Here is a 12,917-nt window from a genome sequence, read left to right on the forward strand (position 1 = left end):
GGACCAACGGGACGGATCTCGGGATAGGTGGGCAAGGAGTCGGCGAAGTGACAGACACAGACTCAAAAGAGTTGCATCTGAGTGTATCTTTATTGAGGAGAATTAACATTTTTATACAGTGTGTGATTGTGACATAGATTCTTTGTTTATTTAAGCATGTAATCAATTTTTTTTTTTGCCGGTCATGGGGCCTGAACTCTGGGCCTGGATGCTGTCTCTCAGCTCTTCAGCTCAAGGCTAGCGCTTTACCACTGGAGCCACAGCACCACTTCCAGCTTTTTCTGTTTATGTGGTGCTGAGGAATCGAACCCAGGGCCTCATGCTTGCAAGGCATGCACTCTACCACTGAGCTACCTTCCCAGCCCTCAATTATTTTTTTAAAAAAACGAAACATTGATGAATTACATGAAAATTGATGACTATCCCACCAACTGTTTAAGCTAAATGGTGCGAAACAAGTCTAGCATATTGTTTAATAGAATGCGTCATCTATTTAGCATTTTTATGTTTAATAATTAACAAACCTAAGACAGGGCTGTACTTATATTGTACTTTTTTTATTTTTTTTTTTATCCAACTATTTTCATCTTTATAAGCTCCTGTATAAGGAAATGGTTCTTGGTTGGTTTAGGAAATATGATGTTACTAACTTTATATTTTGTGTGAAACCACCATCTATTCCCTATAATGTAAGTTGGACTAAACTTAATCATAACTGTTGGGAGAATCTTTCTTTTTCTTTTATAATCAGAGGTCTCTTCTTTTTTAGAACTCTCTGAACTACTGGGATAACTCTTTCTAACTTAGCTTAATTCATTGATTTTGTCTGTTGGACATATCTGTAAATTTTGTCTATATTTACTATGCGTGAGCTGCAAAACCGCTTGTGAAGTTGTAGGAGTTTCTGGAGGCAACGTCACATCAGATGATAGATTGATTGGGGCATTGCCCACATGTAATCTTTGGTCTTAGTCTTTATTACTTAGAGAAGCTGTCTCTATTGGACTGGAAAGATACAACATGCTCTGTTTGCGGATCAATAGAAAAATAGCCAAAACGAGAATAAAGGCAATGAATGTACAGCCAAAAAGAATATAGTAAGAATAAAGGTAGAGGCTATAAAGTTGCAGCCAAGTGTATGGGAAGCCTTGAACCAACACCCCCTTCCTGCAGGCATGCTTCCTTGAAGCTCTTTGTCTAATGCGATCTCTCACGCAGACTCCGCAGAAGGTGGCGTGGCAGGTCACCACTGGGACTAGCAATTCCATGTGGAAAATTTCCACCTTTTGCTCCCTTTTGCTAAGACGATCCCCAGGCCCCCACCAGAAACTCACCAGTGCATTCTTTGTGTCTGTCCCTGCAGGCCAGCACTCTGGTAAAATTCAGAGCCTGTGTATGACTGCCTTATGTCACCAGTGTCGCCGTGTGCACACCCACACAGCGTATGTAGGTGCGCGATTCTGCATTTGTGTGCGTGCCTGCACATGCATGCGCGCGCGCACACACGAGACCTTGGTTCAGGCCCCTTATGCACACACACACACACACACACACACACACACACACGAGACCTTGGTTCAGGCCCCTTATGCACGCACACACACACACACACACACACACACACACACACACACACACACACACACACGAGACCTTGGTTCAGGCCCCTTATGCACACACACACACACACACACGAGACTTTGGTTCAGGCCCCTTATGCACACACACACACACACACACACACACACGAGACCTTGGTTCAGACCCCCTTATGCACACACACACACACACACACACACACACGAGACCTTGGTTCAGGCCCCTTTTGCAAGCGCACACACACACACACGAGACCTTGGTTCAGACCCCTTATGCACACACACACACACACACACACACGAGACCTTGGTTCAGACCCCTTATGCACACACACACACACACACACACACACACGAGACCTTGGTTCAGGCCCCTTATGCACACACACACACACACACACACACACACACACACGAGACCTTGGTTCAGGCCCCTTATGCACACACACACACACAGTCCGTGGAAGACATTATCCCTGCTGGTTAGGTAGCAGCTGTGAAGCGTTGTCACCTTGGGTTAAGCCTGATTTTCTGCTTGCCCCTACGGTCTGTTTCCCTTGTGCCTGGTCACTGCAATATCTCTTGATCACTTTTTTTTTTTTTCCAGTCCTGTAGCTTGAACTCAGGGCCTGGGCCTATCCCTGAGTCTCTTTGTGCTTAAGGCTAGTGCTGTACCACTTGAGCCATAGTGCCACTTCTGTGATTTTTTTTTAGTAGTTTATTGGAGATAAGAGTCCCATGGGGACTTTTCTGCCTCTGAGTAGCTAGGGTCACAGGCGTGAGCCACCAGCACCCAGCTCTTGATCACTTGATGCTGCCTTCTCTTCAGGTGGCACTACTTGAACACTTGTCTGTTTCCCATTTGTAGAGCTCTTCATCCTGTGTGTTGACTACTCTGTGTGCATATTCTCTGCTGTTAGGAGTTTTATTGTATAGTCTCATTCTTCCCAGCCCGGGCTGAGAGGCCTGGTCACTTCTGGTTTTCTTCTTTTTTTCTTTTTTGTTGGTCATGGGGCTTGAACTCTGGGCCTGGGCGCTGTCCCTGCGCTCTTCAGCTCAGATGAGCACTCCACCACTTGAGCCACAGCTTCACTTCTGGTTTTCTGTGGTTTATTGGAGAGATAAGTGTTTCATGGCCTTTTCTGCCTGGGCTGGCTTTGAACTGTGATCCTCAGATCTCAGCCTCCTGAGTAGCTAGGATTATAAGCCAGAGCCATTGGTGCCCAGCTTCACCTCTGGTTTTGTAAATGCTCTTGGAGTGGCCTGGCTCTGTGTAGGTTGTGGGCCTGTCCTGTTCCCTGGGAAGAGCAGCTGCATGTTCTCATTTACTGAGGTTTTCGTAAGTTCTGATATTGGCTAGAACAGATTCCTTCTCATTATTCCTTTAAACTTGTCTTGATGTTTTGTCCACCACATGACTTTTGGAGTCAGGCTAGAACATTAAGTATCTGGATGAATTGGAGCTCCCAGGAGCCACAATGGGCAGGGTCCAAGTCAGAGGAAGCTTGAAGGCTACTGTATGCAGTGTAGTGATGTATGCAGACTGTGCGCAGATTGGCAGTTGCTGCAGCTGCGGGGGGGGGGGGGGGGGGTAGAGGCAGGATTGGTGCACAGACAGGTGATGAAGACTTGTCTGCTTCTTTCACACACCTGTTCTCTGTTCAGGCCTGAGGACGTGTGCCTAGAGAGAAGGGGCTGCCAGGCGCCGTGGCTCACGCCTGTCATCCTAGCTACTCAGATGGCTGAGATCTGAGGATCGCGGTTCAAAGCCAGCCCGGGCAGGAAAGTCCGTGAGACTCTTATCTCCAATAAACCACTAGAAAACCAGTAGTGGCGCCATGGCTCAAGCAGTAGAGTGCTAGCCTTGAGCTGAAGAGCGCAGGGACAGCGCCCAGGCAGAGAGTTCAAGCCCCACAACTGACAAAAAAAAAAAAGAGAGAAGGGGCTGTTGTGCTTGGCTGTGCAGCCCTGCGGGTCTGTCCATCCTGAGTGTTGCTGGGGACTCGGAAGAAGGAAGTGACTTCAGGCCTCTGCGTGCTGGGCCAAGAAGACTCAGTTGCCCTGCTGCATCATGAAGGGCTTTGTGTTTCTGTGCTTTTTTGCCTTTCAGATTGTGTTCAGTGCGGACCCACCCGAGGGCAGCCCTGGTCCTGTGACTGGGCTGGGAGTCTCACGGTCCTATAAGGTGGGAGCCGCCCGGGGATGGGCCAAGGCTGGGGTCTCACACCTGTGGTGCAGCTTTCAGCCCGGGTTTTCCCTCCAGGTGCATATACACCCTGACACCGGCCACCGGAGGGCAGCACAGCGGTCAGACTCCTGGAGCACCGCCGCATCCAGAAAGCCCGGTACAGGCCTCCATGTGTACTCAATGATGCTATCTATGCTCAGGGCCAGGCCCAGCTGCAGCCCCTCCCTTTCCCTCTGAAGAGCAAAGGCCTCAGGAGGTCCAAGGCACTGTCACCTGCTCAGCAGATTCCCGCCATTGACAGTGATGGCCCAGCCTGCCAAGAACATAGTCACCAGAGCCAAGGCAGCCAGCCAGCCCCAGGCCTGGCCCCTGCCTGCCTCAGGCCACCACGTGAAGGGCATGAGGCCGAGCCTGCCAGCCGCCGGCAGCAAGGTCTGCCTGCAGTCTCCCCTCCTTGCCCGCTGGCTTAGCTCGCTTCCCGGTGTCTCAGCGCGGCGCCAGCACTGTGCAGATGGAGTCTGGGCCTCAGTGGGCCTGAGGCTGGCAGTGAGCAGTGAGGCTCCCCAGGCTCCACGTGCTGTTACCCCCTGGGGCTCGGGGCTCCCTTCCTGGCTCAGTCTCCCTCCTGGCAGCACTGCGTTCCCTGCATATGTCAGGTAGGGTGCATTGCTGCCTTGGCCCCCATTGCTCATTCCAGCAAGACCTTACCTCTGAGCTTCTGTGAATGCCCCATCCTCTCTGGGCCACTGGTTCCAGTTCAGAGCCTTGTGTAGGATGCCAGTAGGAAGAAAAGGACCGGTGTGGGGACAAGGTCAGTCTAGGACTGTGGCCTCCCTCACATGAGACCTCCTGACAGGAAGTATCTATTCTCAGGGAGGCCTGTATTGTCCTCAGGTACCAAGGGGCCATGTAGAGTATGGCTCCTGCTGAAATCACAGAAAGGCACTTCCCTGGTAAGGTGCTAACAGCAAATTACTTCTTAGAGGTAGACTGGTGCCTGTGCGATGGCCCTGGCTCTTCCCTGGGCAAGACAGCTTCCCCGGCGACATGGAAGCAAGCCTTGCCTTTCACAGGAAGCGAACTCATCCCCACTGGTGCCTGGTCTTTCAGTGTCTTATTTTTACTTATTATATTTATTTTTGCCAGTCCTGGGTCTTGAACTCAGGGCCTGGGCGCTGTCCCTGAGCTGCTTTTTGCTCAAGGCTAGAACTCTACCACTAAAGCCACAATGCCACCTCTGGCTTTTTCTGTTTATGTGGTACTGAGGAATCGAACCCAGGGCTTCATGCATGCTAGGCAAGCACTACCACTGAGCCACCTTCCCAGCCCTTCAGTGTCCTCCTGGTGTTGGTTTAGCTTCTAAAGCTTTCAGAGACTTGAGGATGAGCAGATGGCAGCCTGTCAGCCCCAGGATCTGCCTGGAAGTGGCCTTCCCTCCAAACCGGTCACCTGTGGCTGCCGGAGTCTGAACCTCCTCCCCTCTTCTGCAGTCATACTTAGAACGTGCTGTAATCACATGATACTGTTTCCTTCCCGTGTGCTTCTTTTTTTTTTATCTTTTTTTTTTTTTTTTTATTGTAAAGCTACTATACAGAGGGTTACAGTTACATGAGTGAGGTTATGAGTACACTTCCTCTTGAACATTGTTACCCCCTCCATTGTTTTCCCCCTACCATCCCCTCCCTCCCTCCCTTCCCCGAGGTTCTTTTTTTTTTTTTTTTGATTGTGATTAAATGATTAAATAATTTCAAAGTCACAAGTTCATTCTAACTTCCCTGGAGCAAATTGTCTACCACAGTCTGTAATATATAACAGTGTTCACATGTTATATACCATATTTGTGATCAGCAGCATGAGGATATTTAGTAGTGGTTCAACCAGATGAGCGGGAGTTCTTTGTTTCTTAAGTCCTGTTAGTTTTGTCGTATCACCTAACCTTTTGGATTTAGCATCCACTTATCAGGGAGACCATGTACCGTTTGTCTCTTCGTTCTTGGCTTACCTCGCTCAACATGATTCCTTCTAGCTCCATCCATTTCCCTGCAAATGCCATTATTTTGTCATTTCTAATGGCTGCATAATATTCCATTGTGTATAGATACCACAATTTTTGGATCCATTCATCTGTGGTGGGGCACCTAGGTTGTTCCCGTGTGCTTCTAATGGTGTGGCTCTAAGACCAATGCCCAATCCTACCTTCTGCAGATGTTGGGGCTGGGGAGTACTGCCCTCTCCGGGTATACCCCAACATCTGCCTGGGTCTATTTCCTGCCCTCCAGACCCCCAGGAGAGGAGTTGGACTGCAGGTTGAGCGTAAGCCTTTTGTCCTGCCTGGAGAACCGAGGCCTCTGGCTGTGAGTAAGGAGGGTGACACATCGCCTCCCAGGGCCGTCCTCACGCCCCTCTCTCCTGCAGGGAAGGTGCTGAGCTACTGGTGCTTCAGCCCTGGCCACAGCATGCGGGAGCTGGTCCACCAGGGCGTGCGCACCATCATCCTCACCAGTGGCACGCTGGCCCCACTGTCTTCCTTTGCCTTGGAGATGCAGATGTATGGCTACCTCTGGCACAGGCCTGGGCTCACGATTGAGGGCAGGGGCGGGGGTGGGGTTCCCCATGGGCCAGGGTCGTGGGTGTTCCCGTCCTCAGAGACCACCTGCTGTCCGTTCTCAGCCCCTTTCCAGTCTGCCTAGAGAACCCACACGTCATCGACAGGCACCAGTTCTGGGTGGGGGTCATTCCCAGAGGCCCGGATGGAGCCCAGCTCAGCTCTGCATTTGATAAACGGTAGGCATCTTGGTTTCTGGGTCTCCCTGCTGTGGAAGGGTCCCTGAGGTCCAGCCCTTGGGCAGCTCTTCCTGGCCTTCGCAGGTTTTCTGAGGAGTGCCTGTCCTCTCTGGGAAAGGCCCTGGGTAAGTAAGTGCCGCTGTACACGAGCCCCGTCCCTGAGGAAGCCCCACTGGGGGCCCCCCACTCCACATCTCACTCCTGGAAATCCATGGGAGTTCTGCAGAATTTCACCCTGCCTGACTACAACCATTGTATGTGCAGGCAACATTGCTCGTGTAGTGCCCCATGGACTCCTGGTTTTCTTCCCTTCGTACCCGGTGATGGAGAAGAGCCTGGAGTTCTGGAGGGTGTGTTCCCTGTGTGTGTTCCTGAAGTGGCCAGCAGCCCGTGCCTGCCCGTCTGACGGGTGGAGGGCTGCTGCCTATGTCCCGGCTTCCTCCCCTCACAGGCCCGGGACCTGGCCAGGAAGGTGGAGGCTCTGAAGCCTCTCTTTGTGGAGCCTAGGAGCAAAGGCAGCTTCCCAGAGGTCTGTGCCCAAATGAGGTCCTGCTGCCCGCTACCCTGTGAGGTCCCAGGCTGGCCGCCATTTCCCACCAGGAGTTCGGGTGCCTGTGCGTCCTTCCTGGCCTGGATGTGTGCCTTGGAGGAAGCATGCGCCCTGTGGTGTGGAGACTGGAGCGGTCACTTGTCAGCCCTGGGCTCCGGAGGTCCCACTTCCTGGGAAACGTTGGGGAGGCCCTGCTCCTAGTGGGTCCGCTGTGAAATTCTGCCCAAGTCCAGCCGAGACAACAGATGGCGGGGGGGGGGGGGGGGAGTGGGAGGGGGCTCACATGAAAAGAAAAAGGCTGGGGCACACAGCTGGGCCATTATCCTTCTAGGTCATCAGTGCCTACTACCAGCGAGTGGCCTCCCCCGGGTCTAGCGGGGCCACCTTCCTCGCAGTGTGCCGGGGCAAGGTGAGGCCTCTATGTCTTCTCCCACCCCCCCACCCCCGCTGCCTGTCGGGCTCGGTGTCTAGCAAGCAGGTGCCAGCGGTGCTGCTGGCCCTGGGGCCTATTGGGGCGATGCATAGGCCAAGGGCAGGCAGGGGTCCTGAGCATGATATTGGTCATGGGCTTTAGGAGTCACAGGCCCAGCAGGGGGCCAAGTCGGTTACCACACCGGGAGGGGATATGTGCACACTCGCTTGGAAGCTAGCGGCTCCTGGCTTGTTCTCTAGGCAAGCGAAGGGCTGGACTTCGCAGACACAAATGGTCGAGGTGTGATTGTCACAGGCCTCCCGTATCCCCCAAGAATGGATCCCCGGGTTGTCCTCAAGATGCAGTTCCTGGACGAGATGAGGAGCCAGGGTGTGGCTGGAGGGCAGGTGAGAGTCCGTAGGGCTGGGCCTGGGGACAAGTGCTGCTGTGACCGGCCGTCTCCACGACACACACCACTGGCCTTGCAGTTCCTCTCTGGGCAGGAGTGGTACCGGCAGCAGGCATCCAGGGCTGTGAACCAGGCCATTGGGCGCATCATCCGGCACCGCCAGGACTATGGAGCCGTCTTCTTGTGTGACCACAGGTACGTTTTGCTCTTTGAGGCATTTTCTAGTCCTGAGCCCTCCCTGCATGGAGCTCTCCGTAGCCCATCCGAGCCTGCTGGTGGATACCAAGTCTTTGCTTGTGATGTCTGTCCAGACCTAGTGGCCCTCAGCTCCTGCAGCAGAGGACTCAGACTGATGGCCACGTGTCTTCCAGGTTTGCCCAGGCCGATGCCCGAGCCCAGCTACCCTCCTGGGTGCGCCCCTACGTCAAAGTGTATGATAGCTTCGGCCATGTCATCCGAGACGTGGCCCAGTTCTTCCGTGTAGCTCAGAAAACTGTGAGCTCCTAAATGCCCGGCTAGCAGTGCCCTTTCCCAGGGGCCCATGGAGGTGGGGGAGGGTGAGATAGGGTCCTCAGGTCCCACCGAAGCGGCTGAGCCAGTCCTGTGTGTCCGCAGATGCCCACGCCTGTCCCCCAGGTGGTGGCCCCGAGTGTGGGCGGAGACGGTGCTCTGAAGATGGCCCTGCCCGGTGGTCCCCTGCCCGCCAGGAAAGCCACAAGCCTGGATGTGCACGTCCCCAGCCTGAAGCGGAGGGGTACAGGTGCGTGAGGTAGGCCTAGGGCCACAGCCCTCCACTCTCCGCTGAGCTGCACTGCCACGCTGCTGTTCCCGCAGGACCACCAGCCACTGGGGACTCCGAGAGCTGCCTGTGTGTGGAATATGAGCAAGAGCCAGCATTGGTCCAGAGGCGGCCCCTGGGGCTGCTGGCTGCCTTGGAGAGCAGCGAGCAGAGGGCTGAAATGCCTGGGGGGGAGGAGGAGGTAGGAACGAGGAGGGGCCCCTCTGAGCATCTCCATCCTGCTGCATCTCCATCCTGCTGTTCCTTCCAGTGACTTCTAGGCATCTTTCTAACATGAGGCGGGGCAAATGGCTTCTAGGCCAGGTGGGCCCTGGTCCTCAGGCAGTGCCCACTGTGGGTCAGGCTGGCCTAGTCCACCCAAGCTCGGACTTTTCTTGCCACCTGCAGGCCTGGGACACAAGAAGGCTCACAATGTGCCGAGCTTGTCTTTGTCTGGTGTCCCATCCCTGCTCTTTCTGGAACACATTCCCTACGTGTCTCTACCCCTGCAGTGCCCACTGACAGTTCTGTGTTCTCAGAGGACTGTCTTCCTGGTGGCATTCCCACACTGCTACCAGCTGAGTGACAGCCCTGCCTCCGGGGTTTGGGCAGGATGCCTTCCACCGCAGGGCCAGAGGGATGCCACAGGATTTGGGTTGGGACCTGTCATCCTCAGGTACTTGGGCACTCGATGCAATCGGGAAGGTGTGAGAAGAGGTTGGCCAATGAGCAGAGAGGAGGAAGGAAGAAGGTCAGATTGGTTAGCCGCCTGGTATGTGAGCCATCCTCCAGAATTGCTCTTCGTGCATGGTCACGTCTGGAAGTCTGGTCCTTGCTGCCTGCAACTGGTGCCATCGGGGAGTGGGCAGGACAGGGGTGAAGCCACCTCGGGTGCCTGGGACTTCGCGGGTCTGAGGTGTGTGCAGAGTGAGGCAGAGCTGAGGAGGCCCACTGCTGTGGAAGCCCATCTGCGGCACTTGGCTCTGGCTGCACCGGCTTCTCCCAAGGCCTCTCCTGACTGCCTCTGCCATGTGTTCAGCAGGAGGATCCCGCAGCTGGTACCCAGGTGGGCAGAGCCAAGCTGTTCATGGTGACTGTGAAGCAGGCACTGAGCCAAGCCAACTTTGACACCTTTACCCAGGCCCTGCAGAAATACAAGGGCTCTGATGACCTCGAAGGCCTGATGGCTTGCCTTGCTCTCCTCTTCGCTGAAGACCCCAAGAAACACAGCCTGCTCCAAGGTGTGCCAGCCTGCAGGGACCGGCTGTGGATGCTGCCCACAGCGGGCAGGGGGAGGAGGGCTGAGAGGAGGCGGGTTGAGGCCCACGGTCCTTCCTGTTTCCTCAGGTAGGGGCTTTGAGAGTAGCATGCAGTCCGCAGAGCCTCCATGCTCAGTCATCTCCTCCCCCTAGGTTTCTACCAGTTCGTACGACCCCACCACAGACAGCAGTTTGAGGGCATGTGCTTCCAGCTAACGGGCCAAGGCTGCAGTTACTGGCCGGAGCCCCGCCTTCCCCAAGGGCGGCCAGCACAGCCAGCCCTGGACTCCATTGGTAAATGGGGACTCAGCCCAGGCCGAGTGCAGGTGGTACTTGGAGTGGCTGGGACAACCTTGGGCTTGGTCTCCCGGCTCTGGCATGGGAGCTGACAGTGTAGCCGCGCTCATGGGGCAAACCTTGCTCCCCACGGCCCTGGGCCGGGCCTCCCTGTATTCGGAGACTCCTGTCTGCGTCCTGGACACAGGACACCCACCTCTCTGCCTTGGTGCTCCTCAGAGAGCCCCGCAGCTCCAGGAAGGCCTGCCCTCCAGCTTCAGCACTGCATCCATTGCCCTGAGCGCCCTGCTCCTTGGTGCCAGCAGAATTGGCAGGCTGGGGAGATGGGGAAGACTCAGCTTCCACATGCCTTTCCTGACTGCTGAGCAGAGGTGAGGCCCAGCCTTCCCTGGTCAGATCTGACTCCCTCCCTGGGAACTGTTCCAGGCCCTCCAGAGTCTGTTTCTTTGGGAAAGAGAGAAGTTGAGTCTAAACTGACAATGTCCAAGGATGTACAACTGGACCCTGGAGAGCATCTGAACCAAGGCAGGCCCCATCTGTCCACTGAGCTACTTGCTACAGGTATCTGGTTCTCTTAAGACCCAAGTGGGGCCTTCCCTTTGACCTGAGAGTGGCTTCAGATTAGAGCTGTTCTCCCAGGGGATGGGAAGGGGCGGTGGGAACTCTGGCCCCCGTACCCTGTGCCACCTCTGCTACCAGGAAACCCTGGCCGAAATCGCCAAGTAGAGCCTGGAGTGAAGCCAGGCCAGCTTGCTGTGAGCACCTACCTCGCGGATGTACGCAAGGCCCTGGGATCTGAAGGCCACAGCCAGCTCCTGGCAGCGCTGAGGGCATACAAACAGGACGATGACCTTGATACGGTGCTGGCTGTGCTGGCTTCGCTAACGACCACAAAGCCTGAGGACTTCCCCTTGCTCCGGAGTAAGTGGTCCCAGGCGGGCAGGGGTGCTGGGAGAGGCAGCGCCTGAGACAGCCTCCTTCCTTCCCCTAGGGTTCGGCATGTTTGTGCGTCCCCACCACAAGCTGCAGTTCCTGAAGACCTGCTCGGACCTGATGGGTCCTTCCGCCGCTGCCGGTGTCAGTGCCGCTGCCACCACCACCACCGGCACAGGCACAGCAGGACCTCCTCCCACCACCACCGGTACGGGCACCGGCACAGGCACGGGCACAGCAGGACCTCCTCCCACCACCACCGGCACAGGCACAGCAGGACCTCCTCCCACCGGCATAGGCACCGGCACAGGCACGGGCACAGCAGGACCTCCTCCGGAGCCTCCTCCCACCACCACCACCGGCAAAGGCACGGGCACGGGCATGGGCACAGCGGGGCCTCCTGGTCTAATCACCACCGGCACGGGCACGGCAGGGCCCCTAGGCTCTCAGCATGAGAGCCCAAGCAGGCTGCACGAATGCATGTGTGGGCCTGCCTGGGTGCTCCGCCTACCTTGCCCAGGCGCCTGCACCCAGGGCACAGCAGGGCAAGCGCTAGTCCTTCTTACACTTGTCTTTAGGCGCCTTGCCGTGGGAGAAACCTGGGAAGACTCAGAGCAAGATTTCATCCTTCCTTAGACAAAGGCCAGCTGGGAACGTGGAGGCCAAGGGCACCACCACCGAGCTGCCCCACGGGTGCCGGAAGCCCGGGCGGGGTGAGCTGTAGAGGGCGTGGTGGCAGGCAGGGTGTGGCTCTGGGGGCTGAGGTGGGCTCACACCGGCCCCTTGCAGCTTCCTTCCTATGCCCGGGCTGCAGGGCAGAGGATGCAGTGCCCTTCCAGTGCCCTTCCTGTGACTTCCACCGATGCTCCGCCTGCTGGCGCCGGCACATCCAGGTTGGCTCTGCCAGGTGTCACTGCGGGTAGTGGGCCATGAGGAGGGTCAGGCCTGCAGCCAGGTCCCGGCCCGAGAGTGCACACTGCAGTCTGGGCATCTCCACAGGCTTCTAGGACATGTCCTGCTTGCCACGCCGCCACCAGGAAGCAGAGCATCACACAGGTCTTCTGGCTGGAGCCCCAGTGAGGGCTAGGAAGACCATCAGGACCTGACCTGCTGGGACAGGCCTTAGGCCAAGAGGCCCTCCCAATCCCCAGACTGCCTGGACAGCACAGGCAGCATGCCTGCTCAACTCTGGGACCAGCTAATAAACTGGCAGCTGCCTAAACTGTTTGTGGGACTTGGTGTGGGGGAGCCTCCTGATAGGGGGTCCCTCTGGACTAGCCTGAATGCTGCACACTAGGCTCCTGAGCTAGTTCCCTTGGGGCAGACCTTAGGTAGCCCCCACCACCAAACCACCGCCCTTTGCACTCGCCTCTCCTACAGCTCAGTCCAAGGATGCCCTGGGGGGTGGCCTCATTCACCCCCTTTAGTGCCCAAGAGGGGGTTTCTATAGGCATGGTGCGGCTCACCGGCCCTTACCTCCCTGCACGGAGCGGCGCTCGGCGGGGAGGCTCACGTTGGACGGCGTTCAGGCAGAATCAGCGTGAGGGAGGACAGGCTGGGGCCAGCGCCACCAGCACTGTGTGCTCTGCTTTTGGTGCTGGCCATGCCCACCTGCCACAGGCCACGATCTACACGAGTGGCTTGGGTACCGGGATACGCCAACCTGCTTCTCACCAGTTGGCTTTTCTTGTTGGCATGCACCTCTACCT

General features: G+C 56.1%; 1 protein-coding gene across 1 annotated transcript in view; it reads left to right on the plus strand.

Annotated features, from left to right (window-relative positions):
* Positions 1 to 12,430, plus strand: part of Rtel1 (regulator of telomere elongation helicase 1) — a 29,071-nt gene extending 16,641 nt beyond the window's left edge. The window contains 22 exon segments of the mRNA XM_042672254.1: positions 3,709 to 3,783; positions 3,862 to 3,943; positions 6,202 to 6,334; positions 6,457 to 6,570; positions 6,655 to 6,695; positions 6,835 to 6,920; positions 7,022 to 7,099; positions 7,452 to 7,529; positions 7,793 to 7,939; positions 8,021 to 8,136; positions 8,313 to 8,436; positions 8,557 to 8,701; positions 8,776 to 8,921; positions 9,396 to 9,491; positions 9,762 to 9,960; positions 10,132 to 10,272; positions 10,702 to 10,836; positions 10,975 to 11,196; positions 11,267 to 11,575; positions 11,787 to 11,871; positions 11,873 to 12,101; positions 12,208 to 12,430. Of these exon segments, the coding sequence (XP_042528188.1) occupies positions 3,709 to 3,783; positions 3,862 to 3,943; positions 6,202 to 6,334; positions 6,457 to 6,570; positions 6,655 to 6,695; positions 6,835 to 6,920; positions 7,022 to 7,099; positions 7,452 to 7,529; positions 7,793 to 7,939; positions 8,021 to 8,136; positions 8,313 to 8,436; positions 8,557 to 8,701; positions 8,776 to 8,921; positions 9,396 to 9,491; positions 9,762 to 9,960; positions 10,132 to 10,272; positions 10,702 to 10,836; positions 10,975 to 11,196; positions 11,267 to 11,575; positions 11,787 to 11,871; positions 11,873 to 12,101; positions 12,208 to 12,288 (2,862 nt within the window). The 3' untranslated portion in view covers positions 12,289 to 12,430.
* The last annotated feature ends 487 nt before the right edge of the window (positions 12,431 to 12,917 follow it).

Source organism: Dipodomys spectabilis, unplaced genomic scaffold, assembly GCF_019054845.1.
Source record: "Dipodomys spectabilis isolate Male_0828 unplaced genomic scaffold, ASM1905484v1 ptg000692l, whole genome shotgun sequence".
In the NCBI taxonomy this organism is placed as follows: Eukaryota; Metazoa; Chordata; class Mammalia; order Rodentia; family Heteromyidae; genus Dipodomys; species Dipodomys spectabilis.